General features: G+C 42.5%; 1 protein-coding gene across 3 annotated transcripts in view; it reads left to right on the top strand.

Moving 5' to 3' along the window:
• Nucleotides 1-376: 376 nt before the first annotated feature.
• Nucleotides 377-27,116, top strand: part of slc8a1b (solute carrier family 8 member 1b) — a 108,005-nt gene continuing 81,265 nt past the window's right edge. For 2 of the 3 annotated variants that reach the window (XM_058058984.2, XM_058058981.2), the window contains exons 1-4: nt 377-771; nt 12,103-12,981; nt 14,851-15,015; nt 16,903-17,693. In XM_058058984.2, coding sequence (XP_057914967.2) covers nt 12,139-12,981; nt 14,851-15,015; nt 16,903-17,693 — 1,799 coding nt within the window. In that variant the 5' untranslated portion in view covers nt 377-771; nt 12,103-12,138. The remainder of the gene's footprint in view (nt 772-12,102; nt 12,982-14,850; nt 15,016-16,902; nt 17,694-27,116) is intronic. The other variant, XM_058058983.2, reaches the window with a different exon arrangement.

Genomic DNA, 27,116 nt, shown 5'->3' with positions numbered 1-27,116 from the left:
GCGGACCACACTGCCCACTACTGGCCTGGCGTGCATGTTGCAGCGTCATTTTGTCCATTAATTGTATGAGATCACTTTGACGTTGTCGTCTTTTGTGACGTTTTTAATATCCCAAAGACAAAACATTCCCCTTTTGATAGACTTCTGTGGTGCGGACATTTTTGTACGTGTTTTTTAACACGTAAAAACGCTTTTAGTTGATATTTTTCGTAATAGAAATAGCAAAAAAACATATTTAAGTGTATTTATATTAGTCCTGCGGTGATCTAAAGACACTGGAGAGAGAGAGAGACGGCGGTTGGAGAACGGTGTTTGACTTGCATACGCTTTCTCTCTTCCGCACACACATTTGAAAGTGAGAGAGTGCAATTGAGAGCGAGAGAGAGGGTGGGGGCCAAGTGTAAAGGAGGAAGAATGAGGAAGAGCTCCTCGCTTGCTGCTCGCCTGGTCCCAACAACACATGCGGGCTTTGCTGATGAGGCGCCGCCGCGGTCATTCAGGTCGCTCCGGAGGCGCTCCATGGAAACAAGCCGCCGGCAGCCGCCAAGACGATACCACCACTACCACCAAGAGATAAACAAACAAACACAGACAGAAAAAAAAGTGCCCGTTCATGGGAATCCGGACTTCGGTCTTGTGCCCCTCTTTTCTTGTGTGAGCCTCGCCTCCGTATAAGAAGAGCTCCACTCGGATCACCTCCACTCCTCCTTACCGGGCTTCCGCGGCTCCTCCCCCCGGTTTCTCTCTCACCGCTCACGACTTGTAAGAAAGGTAGGAAGTTGCTCATCATTTATTTTTGCACTATTTTATTAAGTTTGTTTAAATTAAGAACCGGGGTAAAAAGCGTCACGGGACCCTACGTGGTATTGTGGCTCATCCGGGCTGCGCCTCTCCTCACCCGGGTTGATCCTGAGTAAGAACACGCACACCGGAGGCTCATTCAGTCTACTCAAGGGTCCGGTTTTTGCTTTTTTTTTTTTTTACCCCCCCTCCCTTCATCTACTCTCCTCTTCAGGGACAATAATTACGCACACAGATCACGTCCTGTAGCCTTTTATAGACTTTCACTGTGCAACTTGGGTGTCAAACATGCACAGATGGTACACATCCAATGCCCAATGTGAATGGACCTCTGGTAGGCAGGACACTGATCCACTGAACCACATTTAAATTGTTTTTTTTTTTGTTTTTTTTCAGGCAAGGGTTGCCCCATCCATGATGTGGTATTCTTTGGGGAAGGGGAGGTGTGTTTTATAATGGCAGGTGCCATAATGCTTCTTCCCGCGGCGTTGCGGAAGTGTGCCTCATCCGCTGCATGATGATGATGATGATAAAGATGATGATGATGTTATAAAAGTGGATTTTTACCAAACACTAGCACTTAACCAAGTCATTGAACGTCACATCTCCATAAGGTTATCAACCTGACAGGGGCCATTATGTTTAATAATGCAGCTTGTGAGAGGATTTAGGCACCGACTCAGTGGATTTGCATATAGATATAATAAATGGATGCATGGTTATAATATAATCATTCATACTAAAAGAGGTTGCATGATTATAAGGTAAATGATGCAAGAGGTCAATATAATACAGTGCTTGTCAAATAGTTGGGGCAGGCTAGGGCAACTGTCAAGGGGGGCGTGAGAGGCTTTTATTTAAATGCGGACCTACCAACATGTACTTATTTATAGTACTCAACATGCAATATGACTGTTGAATATGCTTGCAAGTTTGTCTGTACAGTACAGATAAATGAATAAATATGATCGGTTTTAGTATTTCAACTGTGTTGGAAGGGTGGGGGGGTTAATGAGAAACACATCCATCCATCCTCATGGTGGCATTTATGCTAAAATACCAGGCGTGAATATTTTTCCCTGACATTATATTCATCAAAGACTGAGCTGTTATTTCAACAGCTGCGTCACCATCAGCCTTGTTCTTTTGTGGCAAATGCAAAAAAAAAAGTCCTGTAAGAGGACCCCCCCTCACCCCCTTGTTTACAGTAAACTAGGTGGACCCACGCCAGGTTCAGGGAACTGTTGATGGTTGGGAGAAAAAGGCAATAAAGTGCAGATTTGTGCTGCAGATAATAACAATGCAAGGTTTCATCCTGGGTGATTTTTATCGTCTCATATTCAAACAGTGCTCAGGGCGGGTGGTCGATGCCGACCGGCTCATACAAGTACAGTTTAGGTCCAGTGGAAAAAATTGGCTAATAGGTATTTATCCCAATCCCGGAAGAGGAGTCTGTGTCTGAATGGATTGACCATTCATCATTGCAGATCACTCACACCCATGAGACCAGGATTCCGGATAGGAGCGAGCCTAGGTTGGTATTGTGTTCATTTTGGTAGAAGCATGATGGGGGGGCATGAGACCAGCAACCTCTGATAGCCATTTTGCCGAGTTTGAGGAAGACTTAACAACAACATCTTACTAAAAAAAAAAAACCCAGTCAGTGTCATTTATACTCAATTGACGGCAACCGGCTGTGGCTGAAATACAAGAAAAACAGCATAAATGTTATTTTTTCCACTTACAGTGTAAAGCCACATAACATGTATTGCTCAATATTTATTCTGAATGTCAAAGGGATACATCGGTTACCATAAATGCCGGAACAATAGCAAAATTTGTTAGGGAAAGTTAAAAAATTGTGCAAAAACTCTTGCGATTCTGCAAAAAAGACATACAGAGGTATACAAAACTATAGCCGGAATGTATCCGCCTGGGTCTTTTACACAGCAAAATAGGACATTGTGGACAGGAGAAGTCAATCTCCGTTATAAGTTCCCGTGTTAACCTTTCACACATCCACCGTCTTGTCTCTGTTACATCTCTCACGCTACCTCAGTTGGCAAAATTGCGGTTTGACTTCAGTCTTACATTTCCGCAACAGGTAATTAGTATGAACAGGGAATGTTTTCTCCGCATGGGAAATATCAAAATGATCAATGATCCCCTTTCACACAGAAAACACTGTAATAGACATGCCGGGCCGGAAGTTGACGATATCCCTTTGTAAAGGAATATGGGCGTCCACACTAAATGACAAACTAAATGTCCGTTTTTTTCACACAGAAAACAAAAATCTGGCACTTTTCCACCGGTGTCGTTCACAAAGAACCCAGGAAAGCAGTACATTTTGTATGGTGTGACATATAAAATACTTGTCGGGTAATGACAAGTGGCAGGAAAAGTGTGTCTTGGGGGTTAAACTGTTAAATTTCCAGCTATATCCTTTCACACAGCTGCTGTCCCACCTCTGTTCCGGCTTTGACACTCTCTCTAAAACTGTGAAAGTCGTGGATGGTCTCTCACCCACTGTACTCTATGTTTACACATCACCAAACTAGTTAGAAAATGTTTAATTTGCTTTGAAAATGATCTCCTTTCACACAGACCTGCCACAAAAATGACTGAAAACATCATATGCAAACTGTTCGTCCTCCTGAAATGTCAAATCGTCAAATATTTATGTTTAATGAAATGTTTTATGAAATGGAAAAATGGCAGTCACATGTCCATCAGCCTGAATATTCATGTTTCACATGCTGTCCTGCGCTTTCTATTTAAATAATAACAAACATACAGTACATATGCAGCTAATTACAGGCATTCCTCATTCAACATGCTTTACTGTAAAGCCCCTTAATCATATGCCAGTATTTCCCCCTGCCTCCTTACAGCGACATGATGTAGCGCAGGCACACAACTACCATTCTAGCTGATAAAATATGGATGGATCCAAACATGGTTACATGAGAGGAATTAGCTGTCATGGAGTAAAAGCCTGGTTAATGTATGGTGAGAATTAGCCTTCCCATTGGCAGTAAATGTATTTCGCTCAGATGGATTTGCCATCGGTAAACTCTGGTCTTTAAGCCCTTTTGATAAGAAAACTAACACCAAAGCAGCGTCACATCATGACAGCTTAATATGCGCATTAATGCACAGGATCATGATTGAATATCATGCATGTATACACGGGTTGGTATATTTACTTTGTGTTAGCATTAATTCGTTCATTTTCTACCACTTTTCCTCATGAGGGTCGCGGGGGGTACTGGTGCTGGAGCCTATCCCAGCTGTCTTCGGGCGAGAGGCGGGGTACACCCTGGACTGGTCGCCAGCCAATCACAGGGCACATAAAGACAAACAACCATTCACACTCGCATTCATAATTTCACAATTTGGAGTAGCCAATTAACCTAGCATGTTTTTGGAATGTGGGAGGAAACCGGAGTACCCGGAGAAAACCCACGCATGCACGGGGAGAACATGCAAACTCCACACAGAGATGGCCGAGGGTGGAATTGAACCCTTGTCTCCTAGCTGTGAGGTCTGCACGCTAACCACTCGTCCGCCATGCCGCCTATTTATACTACTTATAATCTTTTATTTAAAGACATACGTATGTGAGAGAACTTGATATTCATCGTTGCATTCCGATTTGGAAAAATTAATCGCATCATCGTGTCGCTTTGAACGCAATTACCATAATTTCATAGCCTTATGTTTCAAAGGATTTAGACCATAACCCATAGGGGGCGCCCCAAACGTACAAATTTTTCCCACATTTTTTTACATTTATTCATTCAAAAAACTAAACCAGGAATTTGTAGCTCTTTGGTTGATTTTTAACATTTCCAACATTCGATGTAGTACCCAGCATGCCTTGCGGGCACTTTGTGAATCATAGTTAAAGTGACATTTTATGTTGTTAGTGCTTAGTGTGAGTCTGTGTGTTTTGCTTTTTTTGTCTGTTTGTGTTGTCAAGCTAGTTGTTGTCGAAGCAAGCTAAAGTGCTTCCAAAGTTCCAATGCCATCTACTGTACGTAATTGTAACCATTTGTGACGGCGTACGGGAAACCCTGGTTATGAACTTTATTGTATCTCGGGCTGTTGTCCCGAAGTAGCGACACGACACCTGCAATTTTATTATGCACAGTGAGATCGCCAACCAATTCCAGCTCCCATCCTTCTGCAGTGGGGTACTTTCTGCTAGTCCTCCCTCGAAGCTGTGGATCTTTCAAACATAATTAGCGTCGAGTAGTCATTCAATCAGTGCCAAAAGATAAAGGTAATAAAAGTACTAAAAAAAAAGCGACTTAAACCAAAGCCCTTAAAGGTCCATCGATGTCTTCATATCTTGATTGCATGGTGTTGCCGACCACGTGCTATCAGGCTATCATTCTTGGAACCCCCCCCAGCTATAAAAACAAAACACATGATTAATGACGCCTGTAACTGCAGGCGCATGTAAAGCCCAAAACGATGAGCTGACAAATGTTCTTGTCAGGAAATAAGACACTGCGGCTTCTTTGACGGGGGTTTTTTAAGGACTTGGTCGCCCTCCAAAATAAAATGCCGGCTGTCCTGTCTGGATCGACTATAAAGGCATTAAGGTGGACGAGTGCCTGGGCTGACATCATTGTGATGATACACTCCCATTAATGGAGTGTTTACAAAAAGACTATCCCGCACCTCATTTGTCCTACTTTGCTGCTTTGGCCCCCTTTTTTTTTAAATTTCATTACTTCCCGTCTTTCACTTTGTGTGACTTCTATTTCCAATCCTCTCCAAACTTTTTCCTGTCTCTCCACCTCTCTTTCACGCACTACTTTAAATTTTTTATCATCCACTCCAGCTTGGCTGAAAGTAAAAATCATGTTGACGGCACGGATGCATTGCTTTGTGTCCCCCCTCCAGGCAAGCTGCAGGTTCATTTTGATTGCAATGATCACGGCGGGCATCTGCCTGCTTGGAAATGGCCGATTCATCACACATAATATCTTTGTCTCGTTTCCTTTTTTGTTGCCAGGTTGTAGAGTTTGTGGCACCTTAGGGTGCTGCTTGTAGAAGTTAGCGGAATATGACAGTATGGGGGCAGAGAGGCAGCAGCTGGCCTTTTGGTTTCCTCATAACTTTATGTATTGGGGTGGGTTGGAGGGGGGGTTGGGGGGGTGACCACCTCCGGCTGCAAGGGTTGGGTTGTTTGTGATGTGCGCTCATCCTTCTGCATCTCTGGGTTTTGTGTTTTAAGTTTATTGTTTCATGTGTGGCTCTCACCTGATATTCAGTGTAGCATGCCCCCCCCCCCAAAAAAATGAAACCATTACCAATACCGACAGCCTCCAAGGAAGCATATTTGGTGAATAAATTACCCCCCAAAATGTAAGTCTGCAATTAAAATACATTATATTGATAACACATTAACATTACAACGTACTGTCCATTTAAATGTCATTTATGAAGTATAGAATTCATACGAAATACGAATACAAATCTTTTTCCCCCACGTCTTCAATTTTAAATAATTAATTGTTATTATTGTTTGTTACAGTCGTCCCTCACCACATCGCACTTTGAATTTTTCAAACTATATATTCATGAATAAATTATGTTGTTTTGTAGTTTACTACGGCCGATTATTAGCCAAAAATTATGCATGTTTAAGCAATTTTGTGCATTTTTTGGCCTAAATAAAGCTTTTCCAATCATAAATGAACTACAGTGCATATTTAAGGCATTCAGAAAATGAAATGCGATGAGAGACGTCGATATACAGTATTGTACACAGGCCACGAGGTGTCAGTAATGTTACATCGATGAGACAATAGCCACTGCAGGAAGTACTGGAAGTAAAACAAATAAACAACAACAAGGAACTCCCTTAAGGCTAATATTCAATCATTCATTCATCCTCACTTGGGTCGCGGGGGTGCTGGAGCCTATCCCAGCTGTCTTTGGGTGAGAGGCGGGGTACACCCTGGACTGGTGGCCAGCCAATCACAGGGCACATATAGACAAACAACCATTCACACTCACATTCATACCTATGGACAATTTGGAGTCGCCAATTAACCTAGCATGTTTTTGGAATGTGGGAGGAAACCGGAGAAAACCTACGCATGCACGGGGAGAACTCCACACAGAGGGTGGAATTGAACTCGGGTCTCCTAGCTGTGAGGTCTGTGTGCTAACCACTTTCCTCCGTGCATAAGGCTAATATGTGTGAGTCATGTGTTATGCTATTATTCCATGATTATGTCTACGATATTGAGTAATAAATGTGACTATAGGGGTGTTATTTCATGTCTAGAGGGCTCTAATAATAAATAATAAACATATTTAGAATGTCTATAAACAAGGGATGACTGTTTACTGTATTTATGTAATATTTCCGTGATTATCATGACCACTCCTCATTGATTGGATGTTAGTAATCACATGATCAGCATTCAGTTCCCAAATATGGTTTCTGTAAGGGGCTGCAGTTCTACGATGTTTGGGTGAAGTTTATGTTAATGCTTTCAGTTTTATAGTCCGTCGCCTTTCATTGTTCCCTTCATGAAATGTGGGAAATTTTGTACATTTTAAATAACATGCCCACTTTCCAGTCGGCCATGTGTGGCGTTTGTTGTTCCTGTGAAGATTATTTCCAGGCCAGTATGTCAAGCGAAGGACCTCACAGACACCCAGAGACACAACTGTGTGTTTGGCCCTTTTTCCGAGTTCGCTTGTTTTTTTGTCAACAGAGTTCCTCTTGAACCCGAGCCCAGCTTTTAACGGACAACGGCGAGGGGATGGTGTTGTGTTATGTGTGTTATGATATTTCAATTCCAAATCAATGTAGCTGCCAGTGTTGTGCAGCCAGAGCTCTCTCCTGTTACCAGCGCACCACACGCTTGATCTGCTAATGGCTAATTCCTTCTATTGTATTGATTGAAAGGTGGATGTGATCTTTTATTTGTTAGAGAGGTGTAAAGTAGCCTAACCAGCATTTGGACTATGCACAGTCCCGACGAAGGATGTATTCAAGGTTCGAGCCCTGCTGCGGTGATGCTGGTAAAATGAATCGAACTTTACTTATTGTTTAATTGCAGTAGTTACCGAGTAATAATGATTGAACACGCATTAGCCGCAGTTAGCTGTAATTAGAGGTTTCTTTTCCTGTGATGAGCTATAGATCAGGCTTAAGTGTCACTGTACCTCCTTTTTATTTATTGATTTATTTATTTCTGCCTCACGCTCAATACATTGCTCGTTATTGTGAGGGCAAAACAAACGAGATGATATAGTGTGCCGCCGGTTGGGAAATGTGGCTATATTTAATAGCTAATTGGACCGGCGTTGGCTTAATAATCGATTGATGAATTTGCTCCATTTGGTGCAATTATAATATAAATGCTGTAATCATTTGTACCTAAAGCGCAAGGAGGACAGGAAGCAGGTGATGAATGGAGAGAGGCTGTTGTTTCCGAGAACTTGAATAAGTTTAATAATGATTTGGAGTGCATGAGAAAGTGGGGAATAAATATAAATCTTTTTGAACATGTGACCTACTGACTCTGGACTGGTTACCAGCCAATCGCAGGGCGTCTTGAAGCAACTAAGGCAAAATGGGGTACGATTTAGTCTCAGTTAGCATTAATGGTGTAGAAACAGGAGTTCAGAACATGACTTATATGAATGACTAATAGTTATTGATTGAAGGTTTGTTAAGGAATAAAGCGCTAAGAGTATTAGCAGTAGTGCTAGTGCTGGTCCACTAAAGTAAGTGATTCTATGTCGTCATGGCAACCCCGGAGCTGTTATTCTCTTGCTAACAGGCCGGTGTAGCAAGTAACCGCTTTTTGAAGCTGCTATTTTAAGACAATTGCTGGACTGTGATGCTTTAAGTAAACATAAAGCTGCGCAGATGTGGACGTAATGACGAGTTCCAGCGCGGAGTGACACTAGCTCACTTGAGGAGTCCATCTTATCAGCCCCCGACAGACATGTTGGGCGGAACCACGTTGTCATTTTTAATCATAGTCATTCAGTTTCAAGCACAGTGGTGCGCCGCTAAAGCAGACCTCCTTTGCTCTGTTGCCGTTTGCTAGTTGAGTAAACAAAAGAAAGCAGAAAGAAAATACTCCCTTAAGTGGGAAAAGAGGATGAAAAAAACCCCAAGCAGGCTGAATTATTTATCAGCTGAAATGCCACACAAAGCCTTGTGCGACCACACAAGACAGGAACGGCGAGGGTGAGGAGCTGCCGGGTGACATTAGGAAAAATGATGGATTAAACACGCTCACGGAATTGATGCTTCATTAAATAGATGGGAGGTATTAAGTGGCAAATAATGAGATGAACGTATGTATTAACGGAGCTGACATCAGCTGTTCACAGACCAGAGGTCGTCCTGCATTGGAAAAAAAACGTCCGTGCTGACAATTGGTAATCAACCTGACCCGATGAATTAACATGGATTGGGATTATCTAGACTGGGAAACATGCAAACTAGTGACTTTACACTGATTACAGCCAAATGTGCCTCCAACAAAAAACATGTGATATTTGTTAAAGCTACAAAAGTGCTGATGCGGTCATCGATATGTGGTCACTTGGCTTGTTTGGTTGTTCGCTACATTAATCAGCATTAATTATAAACCATAGCCTGCAGGATATGCTGGGTCTAAAGCGCTTAGGTCGAGTTATTGATTGCTGGTTTATAGGATTTAAACCGAGTTAAGTATCTTTTTTCCTGCATAATTATGATAATTAGGTTTTGTGATGAGTACCGTATTTTCTGGACTGTAAGTCGCTAAGGAGTATAAGTCTCACAAGGCCAAAGTAGAAAAAAAAAAATACATAAGTCGCACTGGAGTATAAGTTGCATTTTTTGTGGGTAATTTATTTTACTGAATTATTTTCTTTTGGGGGCATTTATGTTCTGCTGTTTAAATACCGTATTTTCCGGACTATAAGTCACACTTTTTTTTCATAGGTTGGCTGTTCCTGCGACTTATACTCCAGAGCGACTTATAAATGAAAAACTGTTTATGTTACATAAACACTGGACATCTTTTCTGTTCATGTTTATTTTTCGCGTAGCTTAATAACCATTGTGTTAGCATATCGTACACCTATTTAGCCTGTTCTCTATTATTGTATTGTTAGAACTTGCCTTCCAAGAGGACGTAATGTCTGTTTTGGTCAAGTAAAAATAAATTACCTGCAAAAAATGGATACTCAAGTGCGACTTATGTATGTTTTTTCTACTTAATTATGAATTTTTGGCTTTGTGCGACTTATACTCTGGAGTGACTTATAGTCCAGAAAATAGAGTATTGAATTGTTAAGGAGTAGAAGATATTGATGCGAAAGTCTGTCTGTCTGTCAAATTATATATATATATATATATATATATATATATATACATATTTTCATTTATAAGTCGCTCTGGAGTATAAGTTGCAGGAACAGCCAACCTATGAAAAAAAGTGCATCTTATAGTCCGGAAAATATTATATTATTGTTATTAACTAAGCTAAAGGTTGGCGTTTGGATTGGGAATCTACTGTATATCTAACTTAGAAAATAATAGAAATAGAAATAATCTGTCTCCGGGGGCAAACTGGGGCCATCAACGTTTAAAATATTCATGAGTTCAAATACAGAAGTTCAGTTTTTCTGAGAATTTGGGTCACGGTTGTGGTCTCCTCAGGTAAAACTTAACTGCTTTATGCAAATTTTGGTGGTTAAGATGAAACAAAGTCAAATGTTTGATAAAGCTACACCAGCTAGGTCAACCGTTACTATGGATGCGACATAGTGTCAACACTTTTATAGAGGTTTGATTCAAGTTGTATCTGTGTGGATATTTGTGCACCGCTTGTAAATTCCTCAATTATACTGCCGCATTTGTTATCTTGCCAGCCAGCTTGAAAATACAATTTAGAAATCCAGAATCACCGCCAGCAAAATCTGTTTACAGTAACCTCATTTGCAGAGCAACCTTGTTACCAGAAGTCAGGCAGACTGTTATCAGGGGAAACGCCACTGGTGTGTGGCCAGTCTTGTTACTGTGGAAGACTGCAGACTTTAGTGGACCAGCTTTTTGTGCGAGTTCAAGTTTATCATTGGTGGGGTTATTTGAACTTCCTGCCCTTAAATAGTTAGGCAAACACCTGCAACAAGTTCTCTATATTTGTGTGTTAGCTTCCATATGCCTCCCAGTGAAATTTATTCACGGAAGAAGAACATCAAGTTTGCAGATAAGGCAATGGAAGTTAAGCAAATATACTCCAGAATCCAGGAGGCACTTTGCAGAGATGCTGTCCAATCAGTGAGCCCTTTATCGACGTCTTTGATGGGTGACATTGACACATTCACATAATTAATGCCGCTTTCCATAGGGCTTTTAATGGCATTTTTAATGTTGGCTTTCAAGGCCCTACTGCATCATTAAATAAAAGGCCACTTAATAAATAATTCATTAAATATTATATGAATACGTAGAAAATTATATAAATAAACTGAACAAATATGTCATGATATAATTAAAAAGCCCATGCAATATACAGTCCACATTTAGATGTATTTATTATAAAACCGGCATAGTACATATTAGTGAACAGGTTATGTTAATATGTCTTGGCAAAGGCTCAATTCAGTCTGTTGCCGCTAGGCAGGTTAATGTTATTCTGCATTTCAGTACAGCTGACAATTATTAGTAAATAATATCACCCAGTTCGATTCCACCCTCGGCCATCTCTGTGTGGAGTTTACATGTTCTCCCCGTGCATGCGTGGGTTTTCTCCGGGTACTCCGGTTTCCTCCCACATTCCAAAAACATGCTAGGTTAATTGGCGACTCCAAATTGTCCATAGGTATGAATGTGAGTGTGAATGGTTGTTTGTCTATATGTGCCCTGTGATTGGCTGGCGACCATAAGACATCGAGGATAGGCTCCAGCACCCCTGCAACCCTTGTGAGGATAAGCGGTAGAAAATGAATGAATGAATGACCAATGACTGTTGAAGTTCCCTTCGTGACATGGATCAGTGTGCAGTCATAGTCGCCTTACAACCTGAAGGTTGCAGGTTTGATCCCCCATTCTCCTGTGATGATGTCGAAGTATTTTTGGGCAAGATGCTGAACTCCAAGTTGCTCCTGATGTTGCATCATCAGTAGGTAGAAGTAGAAGTAGAAAAGCCCATTTACCATCATAGATGGGTTAGCCGCTAAATGTTTCCACCACTTTCTGCACTACTGTACTAATGACGACTAAATCCAGTCTCTTGTTCTCCTTTCTCCTCACAAAAGGTTCTTCTTAAGATTGTTGCTGATCTGGACATCACCATGGCTCTCAGACTATCAGTGATCGCCCTCATCGTCCTCGTTGAGCTCCAGCCTCTGCTCGCCGGCGCTCCCCCCGAGCCCAGCTTGGGCAGCTCAGTGGCGGCGGTGTCCACCAACAAAACCGAATGCAGCAAACCTGAGGAGTGCTCCCCGGGTGTCATCCTCCCCGTGTGGGAGCCTATGAACCCGTCCTTCGGTGACAAAGTGGCCCGGGCCACGGTGTACTTCGTGGCTCTGGTGTACATGTTCCTGGGCGTGTCCATCATAGCGGATCGGTTCATGGCGTCGATAGAGGTGATCACATCCCAGGAGAAGGAGATCACGATTAAGAAGCCCAACGGCGAAACCACGACCACAACGGTCCGGATCTGGAACGAGACCGTCTCTAATCTCACCCTCATGGCTCTGGGCTCCTCGGCTCCAGAGATTCTGCTGTCAGTCATCGAGGTCATAGGCCACGGGTTCGACGCCGGCACCCTAGGCCCGTCTACCATCGTGGGCTCGGCTGCGTTCAATATGTTTGTCATCATCGGGCTTTGCGTTTATGTGGTGCCCGACGGCGAGACGAGGAAGGTGAAGCATCTGCGGGTGTTCTTCGTCACGGCCTCCTGGAGCATCTTCGCCTACATCTGGCTCTACCTGATCCTGTCCGTCATCTCGCCTGGAGTGGTGCAGGTGTGGGAGGCGCTGCTCACCTTTTTCTTCTTCCCCATCTGCGTTGTCTTTGCCTGGGTGGCGGACCGCCGTCTCCTTTTCTACAAGTACGTCTACAAGCGCTACAGGACGGGGAAGCAGCGAGGAATGATCATCGAAACCGAGGGCGACCGTCCGCTTCCTTCTAAGGTATCCTCAAAGCTTCTCCTCATGTAGACCTCACAGGCTTATCTTGTAAAGTCGACTTCTGCTTTACTTTACTTCCTAATCTGAAGGCAAGCTTCAGTTTGATTGCTTCTCCTATCTCTTTAATGCATGCAAGATTAGCGCACATGTCAAATATTGCATGTGTTTGGTTTCTGGTAAAAATATACTGTATCTACACATTAAAGCATTGCAGGCAGAAGCCCCCCAAAGACCAGAGGAAGCATACCGTGTATACTGTCAACTGTCAGCGCCTGAAAACAGGGACAAGAATAGACTTTGCAGAAAGTTCAGGACCAAAAAGTCTTAGAGGAACCAGCATATTTATATACCAGTTTGAGAGGTTGAACTTAACACTGTTGGTTTCCCTTCAATCTGGAGGGTCCCATAGATCGTAGGGATGCCTCAGCGGCCTACCCACTGTATTTTTGAAGATCGGATAATAGCGGCTTTTGTGTGGTTAGTGCGCAGACCTCACAGCTAGGAGACCAGGGTTCAATCCCACCCTCGGCCATCTCTGTGTGGAGTTTGCATGTTCTCCCCGTGCATGCGTGGGTTTTCTCCGGGTACTCCGGTTTCCTCCCACATTCCAAAAACATGCTAGGTTAATTGGCAACTCCAAATTGTCAAAAAGGCGCTGCGGAGGCTGCGTATTAAACTCCACAGTCTCCACTTTGCTGCAGTGGCCTGCTTTCCTGCTGCAGCAAGTCTCCTCTTCTCATTCCCTAATTGTCTAAATGCAGCATTAAACACCCACTGTGATGCTGATGTGACAATTGAGCACCAAATGTGAAAAACATCCATCATATGCCTTAAATGTTTGAAAATCAAGCTTCGCTACATCTTAAAATGCAGCTTGGAGCTCTGACAACAATTAGTCAGTCTGCTACAGGCATAGGAGCAGTGAGTTTGATCATTTTGGGGTTTTGGTGCTGCACGGTGGACGAGTGGTTAGCGCGCAGGCCTCTCAGCTAGGAGACCAGGGTTCAATTCCACCCTCGGCCATCTCTGTGTGGAGTTTGCATGTTCTCCCCGTGCATGCGTGGGTTTTCTCCGGGTACTCCGGTTTCCTCCCACATTCCAAAAACATGCTAGGTTAATTGGCGACTCCAAATTGTCCATAGGTATGAATGTGAGTGTGAATGGTTGTTTGTCTATATGTGTCCTGTGATTGGCTGGCCACCAGTCCAGGGTGTACCCTGGAGTCCCCTCATGCCATAATCACGATTCGGTATGGGACTTGGTTTCAAAGTCAACTCTGCACTGAAGGTTCCGTACTGAATAATCTGATTCCGTACATATGCTGCTCCACTTTTCCAATCCAGACCTCTAAACTAGCAGGTTTCTGAAAAAAAAACATAGACAAAACTAGAAAAACATGTTTTTACTTTAGTGTATTCAAACTCCAAACTGTCAGTAGCACTTATAGTCTAACTGTTGTGGAGAAAAATTCCGTGTTATTTTAGAACCATTCATTCCTTCTTCCAAACAGAAAGCATGGACATGAAAGCACCATGGCCTTGACGTGGGGGGAAATGATCCGAGTTACAAATTGCCAATTTGCCCCAAGAATAAAAGGAAAACTAATTTTCAATCAACGGTGGAGTGACCTTTGGAGCACCGAGGGCTGTGAAATAATTTCGAAACCAGATGACGGAAATTCATCCGCCAGCAGACACACGTGTAGAAACCAGCAGTACAAGTTGCTGTTGAAATGAAATCATCCAGAAACTGCTCAACCAGCGTTTAGAAGCTGTAGTGGACTCCTGGAATAAATCAAATAAATTTAACTCAAACATTGTTACTGTCACCGAATGAATCGTCTAATCATTTGCTTTGTTCCTTTCTTACAAGGTGGACATCGAAATGGACGGCAAGATGCTGAACTCTCATGGTGTGGACTTCCTGGACGGTCCGCTGGGTTTGGACATTGACGAGAAGGACTTGGATGAGGAGGAGACCAGGAGAGACATGGCCAAAATCCTGAAGGAGCTCAAACAGAAGCACCCTGACAAAGAGGTGAGGAGACGAGACTTCCACCTGTCTTTAGGTCTGTTTCACTTTCATTAGTCCTTAGGCCTTTTTTTCCTGCGTCATTCTCCCAGTGTCATTGAACTGGTTGGACAAGTCCTTTCTACTTGGTGCTCTTCCGTAGCAAAAGGAGTAGCACCAAAAAATATTACATACAATACTTATGTAGTCACCTCCAATGGGGAACTACCCTGTTGTTAAAATACCGGATTAGTTTTGGCATCAACTGCTTTGATCCTAGTGGTTTTTACTCAGGCTGTCAAAGTTAACGGCGGATGTGGAGCCGCAAGCGGGAACATTTAATGCAAATCCAATTCATCTGTTCCAGAATTCCGAAGATGTTAAAACAAAACACCTTAATTTTACATGCAGAAAACACTTTGCAATCCATAGAAAGCACAAATGTATCCAAATGCTGGAACTTGCAACTATATTCGGCTCCATGGTTGGTTATTTTGCAGCCATGATCAAAAGAAAATACAAACCTTGAGGTGTAACTAGCCACGTATACATGGACCTAAATATTCCAATTGCATTCGGTTTATTTGCTCAAACGGAAAGAATTTAACTGTTGTATGCACCTCATTCCGAAAGAAAAGTCCCAATCCGAATGAACAGGGGTGGAATATTCCTTTCCCCAATCCGATTGAGGTATCTCGTATCCGCTCAAACTGAAAGTTGTCAGGGTGCGTTCTTCTTCGTGGTGTTTTTCTTCTTCTGTTGTTTATTGGCGGTTGGCAATCAGCTTTCGGTGTGCATTACCGCCATCTGTGGAACAGAATCTAAACCCTTCTATACGCCATTCACAAGTCCAGTTTTATTAAAAAATAAAATACATATCTATATAAAACATGTCCCGAGTTTAATTATAAAATATTAGCAAGATTGAATTTGATCTTTTCCTGTGATGTAACACGCAGCTCGTGACGTTCTTCAGTTTAAAAAATGGAGGCCAGCGATCGGAACTGCTACGGAAAGTTTGTTTTTGATCCAAACTAAATTTCAAGACTGGACGAACGGAAAACTGGCAACAAGTGAAAGAAAAACTCGGGGAAGTCGGTATCACGTGATGTTGATGTTTACGCTTTACTGCGCATGCCCTATTGACTATTCTGTTGGATTATAGCGGCGCATGTAGACAAGAGATTGGAATATTCCTTTCCATGTATACCATTGCTTTCGGAAAGGTCATTCGGAAAGATTCCATTCGGAAATAGTGGCTAATTAATTAGTTAGTTAGTTAACAAAGAACTGCTGATGATATACAAAGCTTACTTGCAGTTCATCTGTCCATGGAGGCTATTTGTATTCAATAGCTTTACAGCAGTCGGTTTGCAGGATACTATTGAAGGATACTGTTAGCTTATTCTGAGGTCCGGTATTCCTCTCTGGTAAGAATGAATTATTCATGGTAATAATGAATAAAATATTATTATATGTATATATATATATATATATATATTACGTGACCAGATCCAATCTCGAAAGGAGCTCATATGTTTAAATGATCCCGAGTGGACAACCTCACAGATACTGGCAGACTGACTTGGGATGTGGATGATGCTCGTAAAGGAAGTCTAACCAAAAAGCTCATCTTGAAGTACCCTGCTATGAAAAGCTACGTAATGCCTCACAAAGCCTGGCCATGTTTTATGGCGTTATTAGGTGTTTAAGTGCGCCTAATGCTGACTTCATCACCATCACTATTCCCTCTTTTTCATGTTTGATTGCAACTCTTTCATTTAGTCCGACAAGCTCAGCTCTGTCGTCCTGTTTAAGCTGACAGGTTGATGCAGGAGAATCTTCTCTCGCCACCATTCAGGCGCCTTCTGGGGCCTGCTTGTTTAATCTAAAGGACTTGTCTGCTCTACTCAGGTGGAGCAGCTCATCGAGCTGGCCAACTACCAGGTCCTGAGCCAGCAGCAGAAGAGTCGCGCTTTCTACCGCTGCCAGGCCACCCGCCTCATGACGGGCGCCGGTAACATCCTGAAGAAGCACGCCGCCGATCAGGCGCGGAAGGCCGTCAGCATGCACGAGGTCCGCTCCGACGCCGGCGAAAACGACCCCGTCTCCAAGATTTTTTTTGAACCTGCCACTTACCAGTGCTTGGAGAACTGCGGCACTGTGGCGGTGAACGTGGTGAGGCGCGGCGGCGACTTAGCCAAGACACTTTCTGTGGAGTACCGCACGGAAGACGGCACCGCCAACGCTGGCTCGGACTATGAGTTCACTGAGGGTGTGGTGGTGTTCAAGCCCGGCGAGACCATGAAGGAGATCCGCGTCGGGATCATCGACGACGACATCTTTGAGGAGGATGAGAACTTCCTGATTCATCTCTCCAACGTGAAGATACTGACCTCAGAGGGAGATGAACCCGAGGAAGACGGATCGGCCAATCACGTAGACTCGCTGGCCTGCCTGGGCTTGCCCTCTACGGCGACCGTCACCATTTTCGACGATGACCACGCCGGTATCTTTACTTTTGAGGAGCCCGTGTTCCACGTGAGTGAGAGCGTGGGCACCATGGAGGTGAAGGTGCTGAGAACGTCGGGGGCTCGCGGTGTGGTCATGCTGCCCTACAAGACGATCGAGGGCACGGCGCGAGGAGGCGGTGAGGACTTTGAAGACGCGCACGGCCTTCTGGAGTTCCAGAACGACGAGATCTTGTGAGTACTCTTTGGAATGACGCTGGGGTGCGTGGTGGTGTTGATGTGAGGTGTGATGTGGTCGCATTGAGGCGGATTTTGGTCCTTTTGAGATATTGCGCATCCTCTCTTCTCCACTCCTTGATGCTCTTGACTTTGTATCTACTTTGATGTTGACGCCTTCTTCCTTTATCTTCATCAATCTGTCCGTTCTACTTTGCTTTGGATTCCACTCAGCTGCTGTTTTAATCTGCTGAGGGTTATTATTGATCTTCTTGCTGCACACTCAGCAGGTTTAAGCGTGTGCCAGGGTGAAGATGTTGGGAAACCGGGTTATTTGTTGGTCGGCTGAAGGCCTGAATCTTAAGCAGAGAGTCGGATTGGGACGCCGGAATGAAATGCGAAGCATTTAACGATAAATCAGAAGGAGCTGATTGCCGGGGGAACAGTGCGGCGGATCGATAAGGAGTGAGCTCGTCAATTTCATTGCTGCCCTTTTTGAGAGGCCCGGAGACCGTGTGGGAACATTGCAGGGGGGCATCATTAGCAGTCAGGGGCTTTTATTTGTCGGCTTTATTTGTGCGATTAGAGCTCGCAAACAAGACGACGCCCGCGGTGAGTCCCGAAGCTCTCAGACGATGTCACACGCACGACGCCCACTAATTTCTGATGCCAGCGTGAACAGCCTCGTACCGTTTCGACGCACGTCACAGCAAAGACAAAAAAACATCACGTTTATCGCTGTGCTGATAGAACGGACAAAAGGACAAGATAAATTGATGCTAAAACTGATGACTGTCATTGGACAGATTATAAAACACTCACCCTGCACACGGCGGATGTTGTTTTTCAGAAAAGAACAATGTATTGCGTCCATGTTACTTGGCATATTTTGGTTTTTTATGTCTTTTAGCTCATCCCCGCTGCTAGATGACAGCGATATGTGTCCTTACCGCCTGTTCATGAGCAGCAAACATGAGAAAACTCATCTCTCTCACTTGCTTTGCTCCACTTTTCAGCGATGATGTGCTCTCTTTGGAAGTTGCGACCCATCCCTACCAAGATGAGCCCACCACTATAACAAAAACAACAATAACAAAAAACTAGAGGCTTCACTTCACATTTTAAAGGGGACCTATTATGCTCATTTTTTGACCCTTTGTATTGACTTGTGGACTCCTATAGAGCAGCTACACACAATAACCCGAACAGAAAACTTTCTAGATCTTCCAGAATCTGGACTTATTCCAGCTGTATTTCCTTGGATTTGTGCTTCCCATCAAAACTGTTGTAATTTATTCCCCCAACGGCCCGCCTCCGGGCATGCCCACACCGCTGTGATTGGTCACTTCCTAACTACACACTTCTTCATAGGCACGGACGTGAGGGCGCCGCGTTTACTGACTGCCGACAATCTCGGTAAAACATCGGTAGTGGAAATGTCATCATTACATATTTTTTGCAGACTACCAGACATCGGTGAGCACCGTGGTTCTCACCACCTCTGTGGATGCAAAGCGTGTCTGACATTAATGCGCCTATCCCGTTCATGTTTAGAAAAACAGATCCTGTGTGAAATGTCGTTGGCCGATTAACATTTCTCTCTTTCTGGGAATCACCAACTCCAATAACTTCTGTTATTAGAAGGAAAGCTTGGGGAAGGGCTTGGGAATCAGGGCTTGGGGGAGGGCAGAGAGCCCGCCCCTCTGTGACATCACAAAAGAACAGTTTTGCAACACCCTCTGAAACAGAGCGTTTTTAGCTGTCGCCAACTTTTTCTCACTTCCAAATGCGCATACTTCATTATCTGAAACTTTGGCATCGTTTACCACGACAATATAACATTCTAACTACATTTATAGGTCAGAAAATTGGAAAAAGCATAATAGGTCCGCCGGATTACAACCAACTATCCATCCGCTAGACATGGGGGCTGGATTTTTTTTTTCAGCAAATCGGCTAGCCTAGCATGAGCTAGCCCCTAGCTTAATCGTTGTGATACAGTATATGACATCTACTATGTCGGACAAGTGCACACTCTCTCTCTAAGACAGGTGTGGACAAACACAGCACATTAGCATTAAAGCTACAGACGCACAAAACAATGTGTTCCCACTTTGGCAGACTAAGAGCATTTTTAAAGTGTCTAAATTCCAACATCAAAGCTGCACTTCCAATATGCTATTGTCGGATACTTGATGAAAACGGTATAATTTAAGGGAAAACCATTCTGCATTAAAAAACTGCTACAGTAGAAATTGTGTTTATCTGTTTTTAATCGTCACATTTATCCCCACAGAGATGCTACATTTATTGTTTAACGGCAAAACAACGTTTGGTTTTGTGTAAAATACTCAATCAGGTGTCCTCCTGATGTTGTAAATCAGCGTTGGGGAGTCACATGTGGTGGTGGGGGGGTCTGTCTGGCTTTACTTGACTACAATAAACTTCACAGCTTTGAACCCACGGACCTTTAGCTGTCACGACCATGTGCTGCTTTATGGCGGCTCAGCAGACACGAAGGACGCCTTTGGGCCATTTCGACCAAGCCATGATTGGAGTGTTGGCCCGGTGATTATCTTTTAAAGCCCACCAGGACTGTTTTACTCAGTCTGGACCCACTTAGGCTCACTTAGCTGGATGGTTCTTTTAGCTTTGCTGTACTAGGTTCTGCTTTGAGGAGGTTAATCAGCTCCCAAGTGGACGATGTTTCCCAAATCACCAACACAAAGTCCTTTGACTCCAACAAATGTAATTAAAATACCTTCATTAAGTCGCTACAACTTGATTTACAGGAAATAAGTAGGGAAGTCCTTAGCAGTGCTTTGTTTTCGGGGCGAGGCTGCACACCGCTAAGTTAAGTACGGACACATGCAGAGTATCCAACACCAAAAACAACATTAATGGAATCTTGCAAAGGCGTGCATACATCATAAATTATCTACTATGACCCTTCCAGGAAAAACACAGACATTTTTTTTGTTTCTTTTTCCCCTTGCAGAATAAAAAAAGACTAAAAATGAAAAGACTGATCTGAATAGCATCACCTCCAGGCGGACTTTAGCCTGGTTTGATAAAACAAGAAACATGGACGCTGTAGTTAAGTGAACAGAAATGACAGGGAGGTGGGACAGTCCACCATGATAGATGGTTCCAGGGGACTATTGGATTTATGGACCTCCCTTTCTAGTTTTTCCATTTGCAGTTTTATTGGGGAATTTAATTGGGTCACTGACACAGCGACACAGGAGCAGATACGACATTGGACGGCGGAGACGGTAACGGTGTCTTATTCATGTCAGGATTAAAGAGACAAGTGGAACATATTTTCAACCATAGAACCGTCATGCTCTTATTAAAGTGTGCTGTTAGATTCTTTATTGATCCCTCAGGAATTTGTGGTCTTCATGATCTAATCCGTTGGCTTTTGTCTGTCTTTAGAAGTGATTTAGCTGATTATGAAGACTTCAAATAGTGGAACCGTTTCACAGGAATGCGTTGCAGAGAAAAGACTCAAATGAATAATAACAGCATATTTCATCATTCAACTCATTATTACCACTGCTTACCAGTTCTTTAGAAATTAGTCTTTTAGTTTTTTTCTGTAACAAGCCGACAAACAGGTTTGTCCGAGCTAGGCTAAGGGTCATTGAATGCAACACGAATAGCGGGATTGACAGGTGCAAGGGTTATGGCGACTGCAGAGAGAAGGAATGCAAAAATGGCGCATAAATAAGGGACTACAGGTGGTCCTCGGGCTACGGATGAATTCCGAGATTGAAGTTGAGTTTTTATACCTAAAGTCACGTGCACTGTACACAACACATGAAGGGACTATAAAACACTGTAATAAAGAGATGGAATACAATATAGAACCAGAGTTGCGCCCATATTGTGATTCACACTTCCTAGTTGGAAACTTGAAAGTCATCTGTCCGTTTTTTGTGGCGTTATATGTCGAAAATGGTCCTATCTCGCAATGTTAAAGCATGCTTTAATGGATTCCTGGAACCAGACGGTGTTCCTGATCCGCCCCAAAATGCAATCAGTTCTTCCATATCCCATTTCCAACAATTCCTCCAAATTTCATCCAAATTTGTTCAGAAAATTCAAAGTTTTTTTGAACACAAACAAGCAAACAGATCCTACCCTCTCAGCGGCAAAAAGGGAAAAGGAGGCCGCAGTAATCCTGAAGTAATCCTGATCTTTATCTTTAATTATGGTTCTGATAATCAAACCTTTAATATCAAAAGTGCTGCCAATATTGGTGGGTGTTTCGCCTCTCTCAGAAGTGCAAAAAGTTAATTAATAAGCAATGTCATCCACTCTGCATAGCCTGCAATGAAGCACACACTGCATCCTTGAAGCACAAAAACGGCAGGACTCAGAAAGCTCTAACTTGAGGACCACCTTCATTCATTCATTTTCTACCACTTATCCTCACGGGTCGCCTATTAACCTAGCATGTTTTTGGAATGTGGGAGGAAACCGGAGTACCCGGAGAAAACCCACGGATGCACGGGGAGAACGTGCAAACTCCACTCAAAGAGGGTGGAAATGAACTCGGGTCTCCTAGTTGTGAGGCCTTCGCGCTAACCACTCGTCCGATGTGCAGCCCTTGAGGACCACCTATACATTAATAAAAAATATTTTCCAAAAAAACAATATTTATATTAAAATGCAGTGATACCTTGGTTAATCTGGTCCATGAGGTCCAACTCAAACCAAAACAAACTCTAAGGCAAGTTTTCCCATGAGAAAGAATATAAATCCTGTCCAGACACCCAAACATTTCTAACACAAAACACATTTTCTATACAATTGATTCCGGAAGTAATTATTGCAACCAAGATGGCGGCGTAAACAAACTAAGCACAAATACAAGAGTTTGTTAAGCACACCATATAATACACTAACCAGGCGGGTGAATGGAAACCAAGGCAAGTTTTTGTATTTAGTTATGATTTCATGGTTATGAATATTAGTACTAATATTACTACACCGTCAGGTGGTGCGTTTATGTTGACATCTGTGATGTTTTATCCAACTTGTATGTGATTTATCTCTAAAATAGCGTTAAGCCACGATCCCGTCTATTGGGAGTACTGTGCTTCTATTTCTACAAAGACCATTCCCTAATGGAATTAGTAGACCAGTCAGAATTGGGTCAGAGATTCTTCTTATTGAAATCAGACAGAATGAGTTTGATTCTCGCTTGTCCCGTGGATGCATACAAATACTTTTCATTCCAACGTGATTCTATCAGCCAACGTGCCAAGATTGCCATCTTAAGGTGTCGCGTTTTGACCCGGCGAGGTTAAAAAAAAAAAAATCCATCACACACACAAATACAATACACACGTTCCAATTCACGGCAATTATGCAATTTCCATAAACAGGCGGCCTGCAGAGATGAACGAGGTGCGAGCGAGATTCAAATGAGGCTCCCCTCCTACACACACACACGGCAGACTGGGACTTCACACTCCAGTAAGCAACACAGATTGGCCTTTTGAGACGCATGTTCACCAGCTATAGGAGTGTGTGTGTGTGTGTGTATTGTACCGTACATGGCCATGTGTGCACTTGATAAAACATGCATGCTGTAAAATGAAGGGAGGCTTTTAAAGCAACAATAAGGAATTGTTGCTCTTTGTGTTTTTCTTTACTCTTTGATCTTTTGTAAAACAGTACAACGTGACTGATGGGAGAAAATTGTTTGCATGAGTATTGTACACAACTACACAACAACGCAACAACAAATATACACAAGCTAGTAGAGCCTTGTTTTTTGCAGGATCACCAGCGAAAATCTTGAGTAATTCAAACACCCATCCTACATCAACCCATCAACTTGACATGCTCCTGCAATTTTGGATCAACATTTGCTATAACAATGACTGTTGCAATTATTAAACATTATCAGAGAAGCATAAAGACATAATTATGTAAAAACTGTGGCCTTTTTTCATTACATTGGTACAGGTATGCTGTACATTTGACATTTGATTTTCACATATTTACAAATTATTAACACGTAAGGGTGAATTAGATATTTTCTGCGGAAAAAACACCCTATTTTTGAAGAAGTTTTTTCTTTTTTCAATCCACATTTTGCAGATTTGCTGAGCCATGAATGCTGAATTGTGAATGTGGGGGCATCCACTGTATAGCACGAATTATGCTTTTGCACAGCAAAGTACTTCCTTTGATTTATATGCATTTTTCAACATGATTGCTCGCTCCCAAATACTTTTTTTTTTATTCGTCTTTGACATTTTTTTGCGTGAGAGGCACAAAAAGGTGATGATGCAACTCCACAATAGAAGAGAGCATGTCTGGTGCAGGAGTGAAGCCGAAAAAAACGCCACAAGTTGGCAGAAGAGCACAGCCTGCATCTTTCCCATTGAAATAGCGTGCCTGCGTGCTAACCACTCGACCGCCGTGCAGCCGTAAATAGTTCATTCGTTTATTTGTAAAAAAAAATAAGAAAAAAAAGTTAATTCGTTTATTTGTAAAAAAAAAATAAGAAAAAAAAGTTAATTTGTTTATTTGTAAAAAAAAAAAAAAAGAAAAAATATATATTTTTTAAATTTCATATAAACGACCCTTTTTTGTGTTGTTTATGTTGTGGCATGGTTGTTTGGAAATTTTGGCAAAATAAATATGGGTAAATGTGTGTCAAAGTGAAAGTTATGCTTATGCTAGTACAATGCGTATAATGTAGTACATGACTTGTGGCGCCTCCTAGTGGGCTGTGGTTAAAATGCTAGCTTACAGGTCATACAGATATTATACTACGTTTTATCATTATTCAAAAAATTCTAAAAGATTGTTAACAGCCAGTTGCTAAGCGCCCCCCCCCCCCCCCCCCGTCCCCCCCCATGCCCCTGTAAACACATTACAGCTTTTGGTAATCAAATGACTTTTTAATGACGTCACAGCATTGGTTTATTTTACTGTTAATTCCCAGCAGAGATAATTGTTTCACTTTGGCCTGCAGCGGCACAAACCATTTGATTCCTCTTGTCTTTTGCTGGTGCTTTATTTATCTCGTAAAGTGAACTGGACGATGCTGACGGTTGTCTCACATGTGGACATGTTGCAGGCGTACTCCAGCATATGCAGATTGTTAAATGAATCTCCCTGCTACACTCATATTAGTACGGCGTTAAATAGTAATGAGGTCTGATGAGGATTTTTAGGTCAAACACACACCCACACTTTAGCACCATTAGGCTTAAACTCAATTAGCATTCATTGTTTTTTTTTTGTAGTTTAAAAGGGGAAACGGTTAAATGTTAGCCTTTTCCAGGTTGCAGTTGCTCTTCCCACACACTTATATCACTTATATCAGCTCCCCTGGCAGGTGACAAACACCTCTTCCTGTGTACTTTGGGATGTTACTGAACTTAAAAAAAACATCTTCCACTTCCACGTTTACTTTGAAGTTTCCTAGCTATTCATTCAACAGTCGATGTAAAAGACTGCGCTGTTCACAAAGTAGTTTGTGGTGTAAACGGTGCGGAAATGACCCCACTTGGTCTTTTGTTAGCGTGCCCGACAAAAAAAAAAAGGGGGGGGGGTTGATGCGAGAGGAGAAGCAAGCTGACAAATGAGCTCGAAGCAGCTGCCTCTGCTGAGCATCATCGCCTTGGTAACCGCCGAGGAGGAGAGGATGGAGTGAGCTTTAAAAAAGCTGGAGGGTAGCAACAAGATTAGTTGGCCCTACCTGCCGGATGTGCACCCTCAGGTGATGATGGGGGATTGGTTGGATCGGGCGGACCCCCGTCAAGGCTTTCGTTATGAATGAGTGGACATGAATTGGTTTTAAGCGCAAACATGATACGGAAACGTGACAAGTCTTTTAAGGATGTCACGCTGTTTACTGTGCCGTCACGTCAGGACACAACACGGCATCGTTGCTACTTTCTTGACTTTGTGGCTTATTTCCAGTCTTTGTTGTATTATTTATAATGAGAAATAACTGGTGGAAGGAATAGTGACGTTCATGCTTGAGCAGGCACACCACTGGCTTTGACTTAGTGGATTATCTTGAGTAGTGTTTGTGTATTGCAATGTTATTTATAAGCGGTGGGAGGAAGGATCACATTGATTACATAGCACAACAAGTTGTGAATCTGTGTGTGTGTGCTTGTGTTTTTCGATTCATAAAAGATGATAAAAGATGAAAATCTTTTAAATACATATTTTTAATACATCTAGAATAATAATAAAAGAAAACCTAGATGCACGCTTGTCGATTTGTTCCAAATTGTCTTCATATGACACTCAGTATATGACAGTTTTATGACAATTCTCTAATATTCTCTAATATTACTTTTATTTATTATTTATTATTTATTATTTATTATTTATTATTTATTATTTATTATTTATTATTTATTATTTATTATTTATTATTTATTATTTATTATTTATTATTTATTATTTATTATTTATTATTTATTATTTATTATTTATTATTTATTATTTATTATTTATTATTACACAGGGGCCAGGCAACGACATTTCGTTGGCAATTACACTGCAGTGTTATTGTGCAATGAAAATAAAGAAAGTCTATCTATCCATCCATCCATCCATCCATCCATCCATCCATCCATCCATCCCTATATTACTATTTTACTATGACAATCTTAAGTTTCCTGCTGGGCACCTTTGTTATTGACAGCTTGATAGGCTACTTGACCTCATCCTGCGCTTTTGTAGAACAGGCTAGCTCACTTCACAGCCGCGCCCGTGTCGCTGGAGGTCGTCTCCTGTTACAAAAGCTGCAGAGATCAGTCCTAGGAAGGAATAGTGGACGAGCGACACAGCAGGGTGGCTGCTTTTCCTCTGTAGATTCATCTCCCTTAGGGTTCAGCATAAATACCTGTTTGGGTTGAAAGGTAAACATTGAACAATACAAGTCAGGGCTAGACAATAACGATGTACCAATGGCCCGGGGCAAGTTAAAACAAAATTCGGGCAAGTAAATCTAATCAGTGATATTCCTGTCGGGCAAGTGCACTTTGGCATGCCATACTGACAAGAGTTTTTTTTTTTAAAGCGGTTCTTGTTGGGTGTTGATAAAACACGGACTGCGTAATTCCGGTGGTAATTTGCAAAGCAATACTTGCAAATCTTGAAATGGACCAATCAGAATCGTTTATTTAGACCGCGGTCCGTAATCCACCGTCCGCGTTTTACCCACACCCGTTGTTCGTGATCAACCAATCAGCGATTGTTTGACTACGAAAACATCCATCATGGCGTTGCTGCCAACATCGTCTAATTCTGAAGGAAACAGCAAAAAGTGATGAACCAGTGCCTCCTAAACAAGTATTTTATGAGCAGCAGCAAATCAAATGATGGCACAGGTGAGTGAATCACATTGCTGTGACAATTTGAAGTGGTCACAATGAAACACCACCCATTAGA

The sequence above is a fragment of the Doryrhamphus excisus genome, linkage group LG20 (assembly GCF_037039965.1).
Source record: "Doryrhamphus excisus strain RoL-2023G ecotype Guam linkage group LG20, RoL_Dexc_Guam_v1.1, whole genome shotgun sequence".
In the NCBI taxonomy this organism is placed as follows: domain Eukaryota; kingdom Metazoa; phylum Chordata; class Actinopteri; order Syngnathiformes; family Syngnathidae; genus Doryrhamphus; species Doryrhamphus excisus.
Note: the sequence above shows the minus strand (reverse complement) of the source record. Positions and strands in the feature narration are given on the sequence as shown.